This window comes from Lemur catta, chromosome 11, assembly GCF_020740605.2.
Source record: "Lemur catta isolate mLemCat1 chromosome 11, mLemCat1.pri, whole genome shotgun sequence".
Lineage (NCBI taxonomy): Eukaryota > Metazoa > Chordata > Mammalia > Primates > Lemuridae > Lemur > Lemur catta.
The window spans coordinates 51,567,323-51,588,055 of record NC_059138.1 but is presented as its reverse complement, the minus strand read 5'-3'; the positions used below and the strand labels follow the sequence as shown (position 1 = coordinate 51,588,055).

Here is a 20,733-nt window from a genome sequence, read left to right as displayed (position 1 = left end):
CTCCATGGCAGAGAAGCACTCACTTCTTATATCAGTAAGAAATTATCTACCATTGTAATGTCACTACAGAAGGGTAATATTAAAGCATACTAGAAATAATAATTACATAAGTAATTAAAAACATTTTACTAAAGGGATTATCTGATCTCAATTGTATGTGCATATATAATTCATAAAACATTGCTAATGATTATGATACTTCATAAATAACCAACTTTAGAAGTTTAGTGAGAGAACTTCTATTCTTGAGCTTGAGTTTGAACACTATTTTTGAGTATATTCTTATACCACTTATCAAAAAACATACAAATATGGGCAATGATTCTGACACCCACTGTTTACTAGGATTCTGTGTGGCAGGTTGACCACGTTTCTTACCTCTGTCCCACCCAAACAACCACATAATGACTGAAAAGGTATTTTTCAAAAATAGTAAATCAGAACCAGAAATGGAAAACAAAAATGAGTGTTAATACATATCAAAATCTTGAGGAATTCTGAAAGATAGAAAGTAATCCTGTTCAAAACTTCAGAGAAAAGCCCAAACATGTAAGACTATTAAGTAAAAGAAGCAGGAGCCTCTAGGTAAAGGACTGATCAACACAAATGAGACTGGTGTCCTCCCAAGAGAGCTGCAAGGGCACCTGTACAGAGGACACAGTTGAGAATGTGATATTTGGGCTGGAAGGGCAGAGCAAGGACTCAAGTAGCCAATACCCAGAGAAAGAGCAATGTCTCTCCAACTCCCAAGCTGTAATCCCTTTCACACAATCACTGGAGATAAAGACAATTTACACCAAATACAATAAGCTGACAGTGATTCTCAAACACAAAGATAAGTATTCAACCAAAAATCACCAATAATTTCAGGAAAATCAACAACCTGAAATGGAAGCATAAAATTCAATGGGTAGATAAATTAAAACCCTGGAAAGAAAGTTGACAGTACGAAAGTAAGAATAACTTTGAATATACATAACCAATAATCTCAAAGAGCTTTAAAAAAATAACATCTCCTTTAAAAAGAAACAACTAGAGATCTCAGAGATTAAATATTTAATCAGTGAAATAAAAGATGAATCATTTAACAGACAGTGAATAGAAGAAGGGACATAGTTGAAAAGTAATAAGCTCAATGTTGGAACAGAATTCTTCCAGAAAACTTTGGGAAGAGGTTGCATCTAAATAGAATTATTCAACAAGCATAACATTTTCACAGACAACAATGGCTGCAAAAAGATAATTAAGAAATATTTTCAAAATTAAAAGGAAAAATTATTTTGCATCACCAATACTAAAGATATTTCCTCAAGTGTGATATGGAAACACTGCAATTTTACTACCCACAGAAAAAAATCTGAATATAAAATTCTGTATTATCTCAATATAAGATACAGTTCAAGTGATGGGGAAGTGCAGGAAGGCAAGGAACAGTAGGAAAGGAGAAACAAAAGCATGTTGCAGTTTCATGAATTAATCAGGACAGACTACAGATACAAATTGAAACTCCAAATGCATAAGTTTTAGCATGTTTCTTAACTTTTAATAGGCAATTACTAGATTGATATAAATAAGGTGTACAGACCCCAAAGAAATTGTGGGGAAGGGAATGGAAGAAAAAATGCAATGAAGAAGGGAGAAATGGGGAGGGCATGGGAGGTTTAGAAGAGGAGGGCTACTCAGTAAGAAAGCATACTAAGTAAAATTTCTTAAGAATGAAATCCCAACATATCAATGATTACAACAAACATAAATGAATCAACTTCTATTAATAGAAAAGTTCTCAGACTGAAAAAAAGAAAATCTAGCAACATGCTATTAAGAAGACACAAAACTAAAAGAAAAAAGTAAATATGAAAGTAAGAGTTGGGTAAAATATAGTCCAAAAAGTATTTTTTAAAAGGATGAATTATTGATGGTAGACAAGATAGAATTTACAAAACAATAAATAGATTAAATTACTATCTCCCTTAAAAATGAATGTTAAATTCCACCAAGAAATCTAATAACCATAAACTAGTAAAAGCCAAATAACACAGTTTTGAAATATATGAAGTAATTATTGGTAGCAATACAATAAGAAACTATCAAATCCATGGTGATAATGAAAGATGAACAAACTATACATTGTTGAGACATCAACCCAGCAAGCACATAATCAATATGTAAGATATATATGGGGCTTGAATATTAGAATGAACATCTTAATCTAACACATATATTCATATACTTATATTCTTTTCAAGCATACATTTAACATTCACAAAAAATGACAATAGATTTGCCACAAAGAATATCTCAACATTGAAAACTGCAGGAACCCTTCAAGCTACTTTTTTTAACATAATGCAATAAAATTAGAATTTAAGACTATAGTTAATAAAATTGTACTGTATTTAGGATTCCTGCTGAATGAGTAGATTTTAACTGCTTCTACCACAACAACAAAAAAAATGGGAAACTATGTGAGATGATGGGTATGTTATTTTGCTTCACTATAGTGATGATTTTACTATTTATATGTACCCCATCACACCATGGATTTCAAAAATCTGAAATGCCGCCAAATCTGAAAGCTTCAACAATAGATGAAGACAGAAGACAGAATCTGAGAAGACAGGCCTCTTGAAGACAGGTCTTTTGAATGAATCCAGTCAGAAAAAAATAAAGAAGAAAAATAAAAAAGAATGAACAAAGCCTTCAAGAAGTATGGGACAACATAAAGTGACCAAACTTACAAATCATGGATATCCCCAGTGGAGAAGAAAAAGCAGAAAGTCTAGAGAAAACCTATGTATGGAAATAATTGATGAAAACATCCCTAATTTATCAAGAGATTTAGACATTCAGATACAAGAGGCCCAGTGATCATTAGAAAAATATATTGCAAGATAGGCTTCACCATGATATATAGTCATCAGACTATCTAAAGTCAACGTGAAGGACAAAAATCCTAAAATTAGCAAGAGGATAGCATCTAGTAACCTATAAAAAAACCCCATCAGATTAACGGTGACTTTGCCATTTAAACCTTACAAGCCAGAAGAGACTGGAATCTTACTTTCAAGGTGTTTAGAGAAATAAACTGCCTACAACAAATTTTATATCCTGCCATAATAAGCTTCATAAATGAAGGAGAAATAAAGTCTTTCCCAGACAAGCAAATGCTGAGGGAATCTGTCACCATGAGACTGGCCCTACACAAAATACTCAAAGGAGTTCCATACTGGCAAATGAAAGGTTGATATTAGCTACCATAAAAACACACAAAAGTATAAAACTCACAGGTCTTATAAAATAATTACACAAGGGGGTAAAAGGAAGAATCAAAAAGCAACACGAAAGAACTCCACCCAACCACAAAGACAGGGGGAAAAAAAGACACAAAAAATCTACAAAGCAACTGGATAATAATTAACCTAGTAACATGAACAAAACCTCACATATCAATATTAACCTTGCATGTAAATGGATTAAATGCTCCACTTAAAAGATATAGGTTGGCAGAATGGATAAAAAACTTGAACCAACCATATACTGCTCACAAGAAATTCACATTAATGATAAAGACACTTGTAGACTGATGTAAAAGAATTAAAAGAAAGATATTCCACATAAATGGAAACCAAAAGTAAGCAGGAATAGCTATACTTAAAACAGTTAAAACAGACTTTAAATCAAAAACAGTAAAAAAGAAAAAAGACAAAGAAAGTCATTATATAATGATACAGTGATCAATTCAACAAGAGGATATAACAATCCTAAATATATATGCACCTAACACTGGAACACCCAGTTTTATAAAACAAGTATAACTAGACCTGAACAAAGAGCTAGATAGCAATACAATAATAGTGGGAGACTGCAACACCCCACTCACAGCACTAGACAGATCTTCAAGACAGAAAGTGAAAAAAAAGAAAAAACTGGAGTTAAGCTGGAGATTAGACCAAATGACCCTAAAAGGAATTTACAGAATGTGCCACCCACAACTACAGAATACACATTTTTCTCAACAGCATATGGAGCATTCTAAGATAGACCATATGTTAGGGCACAAAACAAGTCTCAATAAATTTTTAAAAATCAAAATCATATCAAGTATCTTCTCAGACCAGAGCAGAATAAAACTGGCAATCAATATCAAGATGAATTTTCGAAACTATTCAAATATATGGAAATTAAACAATGTGGTTTTGAATGATCTTTGGGTCAATTACAAAATTAAGACAGAAATTACAATTGAAAATATAAAAACAAGTCTACATCCATACCATCCTGAATGCACCTGATCTCATCTGAAAATGTAAGAACAACATACCAAAACCTCTAGAATACAGCAAAAACAGTGCTAAGAGGGAATTTATAGTGTTAAATGCCTACCTCAAAAAAAATACAGATTACAAATTAACAACATCACACCTTAAGGAAGTAGAAAATCAAGAACAAACCAAATCCAAAGCTACCAGAAGAAAATAATAACAAAGATCAGAGCAGAACTAAATGAAATTGAGATGAAAAAAATAATTCCAAAGGCTCAACAAAATGAAAAAGTTGACTCTTTGAAAAGATAAACAAAATTGATAGCTAGACAAACCAAGAAAAGACAGAGGAGCCAAATAATCATAATCAGAAAATAAAAAGGAGACATTAAAACTGACACAACAGAAATACAAAAGATCATCAGAGACTACTATGAACAATTATATGCTCATAATATAGAAAACCTAGAGGAAATGGATAAATTCCTAGAAACACACAATCTGCCAAGACTGAATCAGAAAGAAATAGAAAGCCTGAACAGACCAATAGAAGTGAGATTAAATCAATAATATAAAAAACAAAAACTCCCAGCAAAAAAAAAAAAAGCCCAGGACCAATGGATTCACAACCAAATCCTACTACACATGCAAGAATAAACTGGCACCAATCTTCCTAAAACTGTTTCAAAAAATCAAGGAGAAGGGAATCCTCCCTAACTCACTCTACAAAGCCAGTATCACCCTGATACCAAAGTCAGACAAGGACACACAAAAAAAAAAAAAAGAAAGAAAGAAAGAAAGAAAATTACAGACCAATATTCCTGATGAACATAGACACAAAAATCTACAATAAAATATTAGCAAACCAAATCCAAAAGCACATCAAAATGATAATACACCCTGATCAAGTGAGGTTCTTTCCTGGGATGTAAGGATGGTTCAACATACACAAATCAATAAATGTGATTAATCACATAAACAGAATTAAGGACAAAAGCAAATGGTCATCTCAATAAATGTAGAAAAAGCATGTGATAAAATCCAGCATCCCTTCATAATAAAAACCCTTCACATAATAGACATAGAAGGAACATACCTCAAAATAATAAAGGCCATGTTTGACAGACCTACAGCCAACATTACACTGAACAGGGAAAGTTGAAAGCAATCCCTCTAAGATCTGGAACAAGACAAGGATACCCACTGTCACCACTGCTATTCAACTTAGTACTGGAAGTCCAAGCAAGAGCAATCAGGCAAGAGAAAGAAATAAAAGGCATCCAAATGAGAAAGGGGGAAGTCAAATTGTCTCTGCTTACCAAGAATATGATCTCATACCTAGAAAACCCTAAACACTCCTCAAAAAAACTTAGATTTGATAAATAAATTCAGTAAAGTTTCAGGATAAAAAAATCAACATATAAAACAGTAGCATCTCTATACATCAATAATGATTAAACTAAGAATCAAATCAATAAGTCAATCCCATTTTCAATAGCCACACACAAAAAAATAAAATACCTAGGAGTATATTTAAGCAAAGATGTGAAAGAGCTCTACAAAGAATCTACAAAATACTAATAAAAGAAATTGTAAATGACACAAATGGAAAAACATCCCAAGCTCATAAATCAAAAGAATTAATATTATTAAGATAACTATACTGCCCAAAGCAATCTACAGGTTCAGTGCAATACCCATCAAAATCCCAATGTCATTTTTCATAGAATTAGAAACAATAATCCTAAAATTCATGTTGAACCAAAATAGAGCCTGAATAGCCAAAGCAATACTAAGCAAAGAGAATAAAGCTGGAGGTATCACATTACCTGACCTCAAATTATACTATTAATACAAGGATATAGTAACCAAAACAGCATGGTACTAGTATAAAAAGAGACACGTAGATCAATGGAACAGAATAGAGAATCCAGAAATAAAGCCACATACCTACAGCTAATTGATCTCTGACAAAGTCAATAAGAACATACACTGAGGAAAGGATATCCTTTTCAAGAAATGGTGCTGGAAAAATTGAATAGTCATATGCAGAAGAATGAAACTGGACCCCTATCCCTCACCATATAATACAATCAACTCAAAATAAATTAAAAGCGTAAATGTAAGATTTGAAAGTATAAAAATACTATAAGAAAACCTATGGAAAACCTTTCTGGACATTGGTCTAGGCAATGATTTCATACTTAAGACCTGAAAAGCACAAGCGACAAAAACAAAAATAGATAAATGTAGCTTAATTAAACTAAAAAGCTTCTACATGGAAAAAGAAATAATCAACAGAGTGAACAGACAACCTGCAGAATGGGAAAACATATTTACAAACTATGCATCTGACAGGGCACTAAGAACCAGAATTTGCAGGGAACTCAAACAATTCAACAACCACAAAAAATGAAATAACCCCATTAAAAGTGGGCAAAGGACATGAATAGACATCTCTCAAAGGAGGACATACCAATGGCCAACAAGCATATGAAAAAATGCTCAACATCACTAATCAACTGAAAAATGCAAATAAAAACCGCAATGAGATATCAAGTTACACCAGTCAGAACGAGTGCTATTAAGAAGACACACACACACACACACACACAAACACACACACACACACACACTCACACGCACACTCTGGAATATTATTCAGCCATAAAATCAAATCATGTCTTTTGCAGCAACATGGATGGAACTGGAAGCTATTACCTTAGGTGAAATAACTCAGAAACAGTCAAATACCACATGTTCTCACTTACAAGTAGGAGCTAAATAATGTGAATGCACAGACAGAGAGTGGAATAGACACTCGATGCTCCAAAGGATGGGAGGGTGGGAAGGAAGTGAGGGGTGAGAAATCACTTAAGGGGTACAATGTACATTATTTCAGTGATGGCTACACCAAAAGCTCAGGCTTCATCACTACACAATATATCCAAGTAACAGAACTGCACGTGTGCCCCTTAAATTTAAAAGAATTAAAAAAAAAAAAAAAAAGAACAGAATTTGTGTGATTTTGCAGAACGTAAAATCAGTTCTTTCAAGATGTACAGAACATCTGGTAACCTGAAGCTGTGTATACTGCGGAACTTCTGTTACTCATCATTAACACTAATAAAAAGAGAGGCAAGTAAGTTAATTTCTGAGATTCCCAAGGATTAATTGAGCATATCTCTAGAAAGCAATTTAATACCTTCAAAGGAAGAATGACTGTGGCAAGTGTAGAGAGAACTGCCAGAAAATTTAGTAAGTGCTGCAAGAAAGCTTCCAGAGTTAAGTAATCTGTTACGGAGTTGGTCACCATAGTAACCCATTTCCTGACCAAAGTATCCAATATGGGGTCAATTCCTCCCCAAGCCCAGAGATTACATATTGCTAATTTTGTAAGGAAATATAGAACAAAAGTAGAAGTCTTGCCTTCGCAAAATCAGAGCTCCTAAAGCTGTATGACACTTTCGGCATCATCTAATATAAATGTATAAATATGAAAACTTCCCAGAAAGACTGATTTGCTCAAGATCATACACTGAGCTTTAATTAAATACATTTTTCCTCACACCAAAAGCCATCTATTTAATCTGTTCTGATCTAGCACTCAGTATGAGGAAAAAAACAAAACAGTAGCACAAGTTTTATAATTAACAATGTTTTAAGGAAACATTCTAACCAAATAACAAGTGTCTCTTTTAGATACATGTATTAGTTTGCTAGAGATGCCATAACAAAATTCTACAGAATGGGTGGCTTTAATAACAAAGGTTTATTTTCTCACACTTCTGGAAGCTAGAAGTCCAAGATCAAGGTTTCGTTTCTCCTGAGGCATCTCTGCTTGGCTTGCTGTTGGCCACCTTGTCGCTGTGTCCTCACATGGCCTTTCCTCTGGTCGAGTGTATCCCTGGTGTCTCTTCTCTTCTCATAAGAATACTAGTAATACTGGATTACGGCCCTACCCCAACAGCCTCATTCCAACTTAGTCTCCTCTTTAAAGACTTTATCTTTAAAGATCTTCTATGGTTACATTCTGAGGAACTGGGAGTTGGGATGTTAACACAGAAATTTTAGAGGAACACAATTCAGCCCATAACTCTCTCTATATATATATGAAAGAAAAAAATTTTCAAAAATTAACATAGAAGGTAAGCAGGGAAGAGAAGAAGAAAGGAGAGGTTATGAGATGTTTTTCTAGGAATTTAACTAGTTTCCACCTAAGTTAAACCATGGATTAAAATGATGAGCTCTTTAAGTGTTACGTTCATTTAGGACCACCTATTTTTTTCTTCAGAAAATTTGTAAGAAACAAACCATGTGTTGAGTTGAATAAAGTAAAATTTAATGGAAAATTACATTCAAAGTCGCCTGACTAGTCCTGTGTGGGTTATGTTCTCATGCATTTTTCATCACCGAGAAACAGCTTGTGAATGTCACACTTTACCATCACCCTCCTGAGCCTAAGTTTTAAATAGAAATTTTAAAACCTATATTAAACTTCGGTATAAAATGATCTTCAATGGGGAAAATATTGTGTTCACAGTTCCACTCTAAATTATTTAAAATCAGAATGAGAGGTCTGTGTGTTTGCTTATGTGCTCCTTTAAGAATGAATCCAATATAAGTTAAAAGAAAAAAAGCAGCAGCAGAAAATCACCTCTTTATTCTTATTAGTTGATAAACTGCTAATGCCTACTTAGAGTAAGAAACCACAAACTTGGCAAGAGATCAGGAAGCCAATATTTTCTCTTCCTGGAAAGGCACAAATAATTTTTCTAAAAATGATGTATTTCACTCTTCACAAACTGCTTCGTATTAAAAAGTCATGTAATTGTTTTAAGACAGACCATATTAAACTTACTACTTGAGAAACTGAATTGAGGACATTAGAAAAACAAGGAAAGTTTTTTTTTACAAAAACAATCTCCATTTATTTACAAGAAAAATCATGTACAAGAAGATGGCTAATGGTATACAGTAGTCTATCTAATTAAATGTATTTGGATGTATTAACTATGATGGTTAAAGTATATTCTTTTAACGCTGAAATGCCAGAAAATTAATATTCTGCCACATTTGGTAGAAAACAATCAATGTTATTTGCCCTATAAAGCTGATATGTAGACACTATGGAAATACACTGTATTTCACAGATCGATCATGCTGGCTCCACAGGAAGAATCAAACATGTAATTCCTCTGCAAAAACTGTCCTAGTCTACTAAAGAACAAGCCTATGGAGTAGGGTGTGTCTATGAGATAGTCTGAGCTTTCAGAGTTGGAGTCTTATAAAGTCAGTCTCCTATTTTAAGTATGCAGAAATAGTCTGATCTGTAATTACTACGCATATAAATAAGGAATCCAAATGCCATGTCTTTAAAGAAGCCAGTAATAAAATCCTTCCTATCAAATGAGCAAAAACTAAGAATAATTCAGAAGGAGAGATCCTATTTTGTTTGATAATTAAAGTTCAGGCCTTTCGTTTATCTTTTTTTTCCCTTCAACTTTATTAAATCATCACATTTAAATAAAGATGCTGGATCAAACTAAGATGTATTCAACCTTAAACTTTATCTTTGGCTCTTTGATGTCAGGTGTGTGGATGGATGAGAAACAGCTTAATGGGACAACTATTCTCTGCTTATCACTTCCCTACTTAGAGTGCAGGCTTGAAATATCACTTTAGAGACTTAGAAATACAGAGGGCTAATCATCAATTGCTAACAGACACTAACTGCATGGAGATGTGGAATTTAACGAGATAAAGTTAATACATTTTTTTAAAATAGAATAAAAGTACAGAGAAGTGTCAATTGTCTGGACCAGTGGAGGGGAACATTGGCATGGATAATGAAAAGTGCAGATAATGTTCCAGCTGAACAGTGTTTGCCACCCTGCCATGAAGAGAGTGTTCCTAACCCTGGCCCAGTTCATTTGTTTGCACGGTAATAATAACAATATCAATTGATTGCTATGTGCCCAGCTTTGACGTTATCACTGTAAATATATTCCCTAGATTAATCCCTATAATACCACCATGAGGTTGGTTCCATTACTGTCCCTATTTGAACACGAAGAAATTAAAGACTGCAGAACTAAAGTAACTCATCTAAAATCCTATAGCTACCGGCAGAACTGGAATTCAAACCAAGTTGATCATAATTGAGAACCTATTTTCTTTACCTCTACTATATTGGTGAAATATCCCCATGGACTCCTAAGTCCCACCTAAATGGAGGAAATATTAATCATGATTCGGTCTGCTTTCTACTAAAACTCCACTCCTAGAGGAAGGGATGGGTTTTTGAACTGCATTTTTATAAACTGTATAAGTATACCTCAATGTTCATTATAATGATACCATGATATCTGATAGGAATGCCTATAGTTTCACACTGACTTCACTGAAATTTGATTTTTACCCTCACACATAACCCCTTGCTTAAGATTGTTGAAAACCCTCTGAATTACAGGAAAATAATAATTAAGAATCCCACCTCTACTACACTGTACTGTAATTATGAGAGTGGGTGTGAGGGTGAAGGAGGAAGGATTCAATCAGAATTACATGACCCTGTTAAACAAGGATTTAAAGTCAAACCTGCCTGGGCTAATTTTCTTTTGCCTTTCATCTCCAGAACTGGCTTTATCACCCACATTGATAGGGCTCGTACAGCCACAGTAAGGTCATCCATAGTTGATAGGTAACTTGGTTATAAACCAGATCTAGGTGATGGACAGGCGGATGGACCCAAACACAACATATGGAAACAACCTGACAAAGGGGCTTGGTTCTATCTGGGAATTTTCTACTCCCCACAACGAAGCAAAAAGAGGAGACAACCCCCCCTCCAAGAATGAAGATCGGAGAACTGAAATTGAACTCTCATTTGCAGGCTTATACCCTCCTCCTCTCACTTCAGATTAGGCCTGTCAATCATGAGATGTAAATTTTTATGATGATGGAAAAGAGTAAATATGGAGCCATTTGTGGAATGTATAGAGAACCTTAAGCTAAATATGAATTTCTGAAAATATGTTCTCTTTAAGCTCAGCTTATGACAGCTCAATTCAATGAAATCCCTTCTAAACTGGGCCAGCAAGACAGGCAGCTGCCTATTACACTCCCAATAGTTGTAGCCATCGAAGAGAACTGCTAGGTTAGGGGAGGTGGTAGGAAAAGGGGATGGAAGGTTCCCGTTGTGTCAATGACAGTGTTAAACACTACCAGGGACTAGTCCTGGGAAAAGCAGACATTCAAAAAAATGTCTAAAGCAAATAAACAAAATCTGTCACACACCCCCTTGAAATATACCAGTTTAAATAAAATTACATTCTTTACTTTCTGCCTGAATTTTAAAGGTGCCCTATCTGGGAAAATCAGCAAGTATATAGACTAGCATGATGGCCACTGAGGTCAGGGTACTCTTCGTTCCTTGATTTCAGTCCTGGCTCCTAAAACATACAATGGCCAGTATCCGATCAGCATATAGATATATATAGTTGGGAAGATGTGGTATTTTAAAATGGTTTCTACCACTGTGTTTCCAAGAAACAATACTTTCCTCGTTAAAACAGTGGCTGCAATGCCACACTTCTATCACTTTCTCCTTCCCTCTCAACTCTACTACTCGTAAAGCCTATTCAAGATAACTAATACGTAAAATAAAGTTATGACATTAACCCTGGTGACTCTTAGGTAAAAGGACTCCTCCTTTGATGTTTAGCAGCCGTTGTTACATCCTCTACACACGTCTGTAAGAATAATGCCTTCCCATGTTTCCCATGGGTCTGAAACGATCAAACCCACACACTGTTGCAGGGGATGTAAAATGGTGTTACACAAGAAGTGTAACTATCTCTATTTTCCACCCAATTGGGAATCCAGTGGAAATTAGCCTTTCCACAAAACAAAAAGTGTAATAAAATACCCCCTCCTACCACAACAGGGGAGAGAACAAAAAGACAGCAGGCAGAAAGAACTCAGAAAAAAAAACCAGAATATTGTAGCACTCTGCTAAAAGAGAAAAAGAAACCTTTTCCAGCTTAATAAGGAAAAAGCACAGACATTTTTCCAGGACACACTGAAGGGAAGCAAAACCTCCTAAAATGAAAAGAAAGCAAAACAGTTCCCATACAAAGTAATATAAGTGCCCTGATATGAAAAAAAAAAAAAGTCATCCAGGGTGAACCAGGAAAGGGTAAGCCCAACATGAAACTCAGAAAAGAGGATCTAAAGAAAGTTAACAATAAAATCAAAGAGAGTCAGAAAGGTTTCAGGTCAACTTGATGGCCTGGACACATGTATTTATCTCTCCCTCTCACCAATCCATACTAAAATGATAATAAAGTTACAACCCATGACAGCAAACAGAATGAGTAAGGAGAACACTGCAGACACTCAAAAATTAGAGACGGAGGTTCAAAGTGGGGCTAAAAATGAAATGATTAATTAGAGTGGGTTTAAGGAGGAGGTCTTTTCCCCTAGACTCAGCTTATGATGGCTCAACTCAATTATATCCCTTCTAAACTGGGCCACCAAGACAGGCAGTCACCTATTATAATCCCAATAGAAACAGCTATTGAAGAGCACCACTAGGCTGGGAGAGGTGGTAGGAAAAGGAGAGGGAAGCCAGGTGTGTAGCCCTCCCCAGTCCCAACAGACGTTTATTCTCTAAAGAAGTTGAATCAGAGAATTCAACTAGAACTGAGACACTAGACGTGGATATCAGGGTGAAGAGTCATCAGAGTGAATGAAAACAGAGAATAAAAAGTCTGTACAGAAAACTGAAAGGCCTTCAGTTTCTTCTTGATCATCTCAGAATAACGGGAGCTTAGTTTGTATGTCCTAAAAAATAGATTGGTAAATCCATGTTGGGAGAACTATCCAGCCAAGGGGAAAAAAAAAAAAATCAAGATGCAGTGACATTTGAGAGCACTCCTATGAAATAACTAGGTCTTCACCAGTAGTCTCTATGCTGAAGCCCACCAGTTGACGAGCCATCCAGGCACAGAGAGCTTCTAATCAACTTTTTAGTACATTAACTCATAATATGAATTGCAAGCCAATAGTTCTCTCCAACAGGCATGACATAAACCCACCAAAAATCTCAGTAGGCAAGGCAGAGACCAAAACAAATAAACAAAAACAAAAACCAAGGAAACTCAGAGATAATTTAGAGAGTATATAAAAGAAAAACAAAATTTCCCAAAGCTACATTTAGTATCCTCAGAAACATATGAAGTGATATATTATTCATTAAAAAAGAACAGGATGATTTTTTAAAAGAACTTTCAAAGAATAAGAAAGAGCCTGTGGAAATAAATGTTAGCATAATTAAAAATGTAATTGAAGGGATAGAAATTAAAGTCTAAAATACACCCAGATATCAAAAAAAAAAAGATTTTAAATAATAGGGGAAAGATAAGGAAATCAGAAGATCAATATAATAGCACCAACATCCATCTAACAAAATTTCTTTTAAAGAGAAGATTAAAAGGAAAATTTAAATAACAAAAGAATATTTGCTGAAACTGAAAGAAATTAATTTCAAAATTGAAAAGAGCCACTGAATATCAAGAAAAAGGTCTGCACCAGGGATAGAAAGTCCTAGAAGGTTACACAAAGAAAAAAAGATAAAGAATGAATTAGGAATCAGAATAGTCTAGGGAATTCAGTAACAACATAGGAAACTAGAAAACAACAAAACAAAGACTTCAAAATTCTAAGAAAAAATTCTTTTCTAAACTAGAATCATATGCCCAGCCAGATTATTAATCAAATAATCAATTATGAATAAAACTATAGTCATATGTGCAAACTCTCCATCACCCTTTCTCAAGGAGCTACTGGAGAATATGCTTCTACAAAACAAGGAAATAAGCCAAGAACAAGAAAGACATGTGACCCAGAGAATAAGTAACAAAAAAAGAAGGTAAATAAAATTCTCAGGAAGATACTGAACAGAAGCATTATGACTATAGGCTTGAAGATCAACCAACCCAGATTAATTTAGGACTATGAAGAACTTCAAGGACAAACTTGGGCGGGGAAAAACTGATAGATTACCTGATTCTTATTTGTTTTAGAGAATTTTATAGTTTTGTCACATATTAATAGTTTTAGGCTTCAATTTGTGATTAAAACTATAAATTATAGTAACCATGAACAAATGAAGAGGAGGCAATTTCAGCTAGGAAAATCATAAAGTTGTGCAAGGAAGGAAATTTCATCATAGTACACTATGTGGCTTCACTTTCAACACTATTTACATTATCATAAGATTATAAATATTGTATATAAATTGAAGTCAAAAAGTAGAAAAAATGTACTTGAGAATAGATATACAACACAGAAAATTCTCTCTTGATATGTTTCTTTGTAGCCGGTAAATCACTAGTTATATCTAAAGTCTATGTCCCTCCAACACTTCTTTCTAGACATTCTCTTTCCTTTGGCCCTGTGGAATCTGCCCTGCAGAGAATTCTACGCCAGCATTTTCTATTCAGCACAGGACTTTGTTCTGAAAAGGTACTTCAGTTTGTCATTTTAGAGCAATCACAGGAGGAAGACTAGCCAACTACTCCCCAGCAAACTGGAATAATACAAGTGAACAAATTTTGACATTTATTCCAATATGAACTTTTTTGTGAATTTGCATATTTCAAAACTATCCTTCCTGCCCACACTGCAAAGTTCAAATAACCTCTCCAAGGGTTTGCAATAAGAGAATTTTTAATTATAAACTCCTCAAATGAGAAACAATTAAAACACATGATTTTTCCAAAAATAAGTTGAATCATTTCATTCATTTGTTTGCTAGGTGCTTATGAATAATGAGTCCATATATAGCTTTCTCTTTCTCTCTCTCTTCTAAAACATTAAACCACCCTGGGAGAGAACGCATAATAACACACTGATAAAGCCACTTGCTGTCTTCCAGCACAGCATGCGACTATTATAAGAGGGATACTCCTTCTGTTCACCCAGTGATAAACAAGAAGCCTGCACTTACCGAGCTGGGGCTGGAGTGCCGCCTAACTTTAGGTGACTCTTTGCCAGCAGAGGAGGTCTTAAAGTTAATGCAAGCATTGTTCTCAGAATGCACTCTCTTTACTTGATTAGCTGGTTTCTCAAATGGGTCAAAAGTGCTCTGTGTCCTTTGAACTCTGACTTTTTTATCCTCAGGAATTGTGTCCAGGGGTTTGATCACTGAGTCCATTCCCTGGCAGTTCCGTGTAGACATCTTTGTGACACATATCTGGAAAAAAAAAAAAGCAAGAAAGAAATTAAATTCAGAACTCGACACCGAAACTTTAATGTCACTAAACATGCTGATTTATTACTCTAGAAAGTGTGCCGATTTCAATTTCAGGAAATATCCCAAAAGCCCACATTCTAAAAGCTACATCAGCCTAAATCGCAGTATAAAAAAAAATTCCTCATAATCATTCTGTTTATACTTGCTTAGAGCTTATACTAAAAAGTCTATCCCTGGCCGGGCGCGGTGGCTCACGCCTGTAATCCTAGCCCTCTGGGAGGCTGGGGGGGGGGGGGGGGGGGCGTGGCTCGAGGTCAGGAGTTCGAGACCAGCCTGAGCAAGAGCGAGACCCCCGTCGCTACTAAAAATAGAAAGAAATTATCTGGCCAACTAAAAATATATATAGAAAAAATTAGCCGGGCATGGTGGTGCATGCCTGTAGTCCTGGCTACTCGGGAGGCTGAGGCAGGAGGATTGCTTAAGCCCAGGAGTTTGAGGTTGCTGTGAGCTAGGCTGACGCCACGGCACTCACTCTAGCCCGGGCAACAGAGCGAGACTCTGTCTCAAAAAAAAAAAAAAAAAAAAAAAAGTCTATCCCTAAAATAGGAGACTACAGACCTAGACTACTAGTACACAGGTTCTTGACCTGTGTCACGTGTTTTACCATCTGACTGCAAGTGGACTATTTCTCATTAAGAGGTTGCATAACTTGCCTTAATTTAAAAAGAAACAAAACAAAAAACAGTTGGGCTGAATCAGGTGGGCACTTTAACTGATGGGTCATCGTGGAAGCAGCTAACACAGCTAGAGGAAAAAGGGCATTATGTTGTTTAAAAGTTTTATGCCTGAATATACATGTTTAAAACCTGTCCCCATCTTGATTTCATCTCCAAATTAGAATGGAGCTAAAGGTTAAAGGCACTGAAGAACTGAGGACAATAGTGGCGTTTTTTTAATTCCAAAGCTAATGGATAAAAAGGAATAATACTGCAAAAAAAATCCACTCATTTCAAAATTTTGTTTAAATCACTCCACTAGACCTCTACTTCCTGCCCTTCCCCTCCCTTCTTCACTCATTCTCTCCCTGCACAGCCCGCCCCACTCTCATTTTATTTTTAGTCTCTGACTTTTGCTCCTTGTTTTCTACTCTGTATTCCAGCCCTTTCTTTCATTCTCCCTATACTCTGGAGACTTTGTTGTCCTTATTTAATAACTTTATGGCCTTCAGCTTGTCTATAAAGCTGGGTAACTTTATTATTCTCTCTAAAGAAAAAGATAACTCTAAATAAAATTGCTTTTAGAATTTCTTTTCTTCTTGTATAAAGTTTCCACATCGCTACATGCCATCAAAAGCAGAGAAACAGAAGATATTTACAAAAAGGGCTACATTATTACAGTAAAAATATAAAGTTTTTGAGTATGTATTTTCAATCTATCATCGGTGGAGTCTGTGGATGCAGAACTCGCAAGACATGGAGGGCTGACTGTAATATGCACAGGATGATTCCACGTGGGGAATAAATGAATCTATGCATATGGATAGATATAGGTAGATCCAGATATACATACAGACACAGATACAGATATTTGTATGTGTGTGTATGAGCACAGTGAAAAGTACGGAAGGAAACACAACAAACTGTTCACATCAGATACCTCCAGATATGCGGAATTGAATGGGTAAAGGATGAGATTAGTAATTTTTTCCACACCCTGTATTGTGTGAATTGTAAAGTAGGAAAGTATATATAATCAAACTAAGCTCTCTCAAGTTTTTAAAACAAAAAAGCTTTTCATTAAATATTAAGCATCAACTCTGTTCTAAGAGTATGTCTCAACTACTAATTAAGTCAAATAGGAAGAATACCATCGCACTTTTTAGCACACCACAAAACTACTGAAGATGATTTTTATAGACTCAAGGCAGAATCCTCTACCATGGTCAAAAAGCAACAACTTATCACAAGTAGGTTAAATGCACACAATATTTTTAAGGACTTACGTGTTCTTTTTTCTTTTCCTTTTTTTTTTTTTTTAGAGATGAGGCCTAGCTCTGTCACCCAGGCAGGAGTGCAGTGGTACAATCATAGCTCACTGCAGCCTCAAACTCCTGGGCTCAAGCAGTCCTCCCACTCCAGCCTCCAAAGTAGCTGGGGCTATAGCCATGTGTCACCATGCCTGGCTAGATTTTTTTTTTATTCAGACAGAGGTCTCACTATGTTGCCCGGCTGGTCTCAAACTCCTGGCCTCAAATGTTCCTCCTACCTCATCCTCTACAAAGTGCTGGGATAACAGGCGTGAGTCACCACATCAGCTACATGTTATTAAGGATGTAAAAGCAGTAGATAAGAAACCACCGACATCACTGAGGCAATTAAATTATAAACACATGGGCCCCAGAAGTAAACAAACCCCAAGCACCAGAAATTTGAAGAAAAGTACACAAGTGCACATGGAAATCAAATTGTTTAAAACCAACATAGAGAAAAAGTAAAAGATAAAATACTTGACAACTAAATAATACAAAAAGGCAATTAGAAAGCATCTTGAACTAAATGAAAATAATAATACAAAATGTGAAAATGGAGAGATGCAGCTAAGGTAGTACTTCAGTCGTAGGAAAATTTATAACACTAAATGCACATAGAAAAGAAGAAAGGTCTCAAAGCAATGACCTCAGTATTTAAGGTGTTGACTTTTGTGTAATAAATAGAATATGACAGAAATCATGGGATACCACTTCTGAGAAAACATTAAAAGACTGTTTCTTCTCTATTGGTGCTCTCTCCCTCACATTTCCTCTCTCTTAGATCACTAGCTGTGGCAAAAGTCAGCTGTGATGTTGTGAGGCGGCCCTGTGGGGAGGCACATGTGCAGAAGAACTCAGCCCTGCAAACAACCACATGAGTCAAGCCTTCAAGACAAACCACAGTCCCAGCCTACAGCTTGAGACCAACCTCATGAGAGACCCTGAGCCAGAGACAGTCAGCTAAGGAACACCTGTATTAGACAGCCACACAAATTATGAAAGAAAAAAAGTTTGTTGTTTTAAAATGTTAAGTTATGGGACAATTTGTCATGTAGCAATAGATAATTAATACATAGATTTAAAAAAATCATTATAATCATCTCAATAGACTCAGAAAAAGCATTTCACAAATTCAGCAACCATTCATGACAAAAACTCTCAACAAACTAAAAACAGAACAAAACTTCTCAACCTGATAAAGGGCATGTACAAAAAAATTACAGTTAACATCATACAGGAATAAGTGAAGGTTGTCCACTTTCACCACTTTGATTCAGCACTGTATTGTAAGTTTTAGACAATGCAATAAAGCAAGAAAAATAAATAAAGTCACCCACATTGTAAAGAAAGAAATACAACAGATTCTATTCACAGAAGTCATATATAAAGTCTAATGAAATCTAGTTTTTTAAAAAGTCATTAGAGTTATAAAGCGATTTTTTTTATCAAGGGTGCAAGATACAAGAACAATATACAAAAATCATTTGTGTTTCTGAATACTAGCAACAACAATCAGAAATTTGAATTTTAAAAAACTCTATAGGCCAGGCGTGGTGGCTCACACCTGTAATCTTAGCACTCTGAGAGGCCGAGGTGGGTGGATCATTTGAGCTCAGGAGTTCGAGACCAGCCTGAGCAAGAGCGAGACCCTGTCTCTACTAAAAATAGAAAAAAAAGATTTGGGGCCAGGTGTGGTGGCTCACACCTGTAATCCTAGCACTCTGGGAGGCCGAGGCGGGTGGATCGCTTGAGGTCAGGAGTTCAAGACCAGCCTGAGCAAGAGTGAGACCCCGTCTCTACTAAAAATAGAAAGAAATTATCTGGACAACTAAAAATATATATAGAAAAAAATTAGCCAGGCATGGTGGCGCATGCCTATAGTCCCACCTACTCAGGAGGCTGAGGCAGTAGGATCGCTTAAGCCCAGGAGTTTGAGGTTGCTGTGAGCTAGGCTAATGCCACGGCACTCACTCTAGCCCAGACAACGGAGCGAGACTTTGTCTCAAAAAAAAAAAAAAAAAAAGATTTGGATAGCTAAAAATATATATATGGAAAAAAATTAGCTGGGCATGGTGATGCATGCCTGTAGTCCCAGCTACTTGGGAGGCTGAGGCAGGAGGATCGCTTGAGCCCAGGCGTTTGAGGTTGCTGTGAGCTAAGCTGACGCCATGGCACTCTAGCCTGGGCAACAGAGTGAGACTCTGTCTCAAAAAACAAACAAACAAAAAAACCCACTATAATAGCATCAAACAATATAAAATATTTAGTGATAAATACAACAAAATATGTGCAAGAACTGTACACAGAAACTATAAAGCATGGCTGAGAGAAGCAAAAACTAAGAGGGGGGCACAAAACAGAAGGACTACTTCATGGGTCTTCAAATTTACTGTAACACTTTCAGGAAGAAGCTAACCTCTGTGTTTCAGCCATACAATATTAGTAGTTTCTTTCTTATCTTAAAAAGAGATATACATATGTAAATCAATCCAGGTAATAAATTTACATAAAATGATAAAAACAGAGGTTTACTTGATACATGGATAATGGGAAAATGGTAGCTTGTCTGGACTCCATCCTTATCCTTGAAAGTCAGTATTTTCATAAACATAAACCACACAAAACATCTCATAGTTCTGCCAAAGTGAATATGGAGCTAATTTTGATACTATATTCCATTTTTCATTCAAGGTCTTTAAACTGTATTAGCAAACTAAGACTTTATCAGATAGAAAACTCTATTTTTTCCTAACTTAAAATATATGTGGAAAAGTTTACAATGAAGTGTAACTTCGTAGTGTAAGTACACCAAAACAGCCACAGAAGAAAAAATAATTAGCAAGAGTGAAATAACAAATGTCACTTCAGCAGAGGAAAGAAAAGCAGTAAGGGCACCATCAAAGCTAAAAAAATGAACTTAATTCTTACCCAGTTCATAAAATAATATACTCATATTAAGCCTTTCATTTCCTGCCCTTCATGCTACCAGTTCTGGCAAAACAAAGACTCACAAATTCATTTGCTGGCTTTAGGAGAGAGAGGAACTACAACTGGAAATTTTGACAGTTCTCTGAGTCCATACAATTTAAGCAAAAGGAATTGTTACAGAATCAATTAAAGGCTTATCTCCATCATTATGCTTTAATGGCCTCAATTAATACATCCTGAGTCAGGTGGCCTCT

The 20,733-nt window shown here is 35.6% G+C and overlaps 1 protein-coding gene across 1 annotated transcript in view; it reads right to left on the bottom strand.

The window, feature by feature from the left end:
• CDK14 (cyclin dependent kinase 14) overlaps window positions 1-20,733 on the bottom strand; it is a 522,742-nt gene that overhangs the window by 390,609 nt on the left and 111,400 nt on the right. Inside the window, exon 3 of the mRNA XM_045564652.1 lies at window positions 15,277-15,522. Coding sequence (XP_045420608.1) covers window positions 15,277-15,522 — 246 coding nt within the window. The remainder of the gene's footprint in view (window positions 1-15,276; window positions 15,523-20,733) is intronic.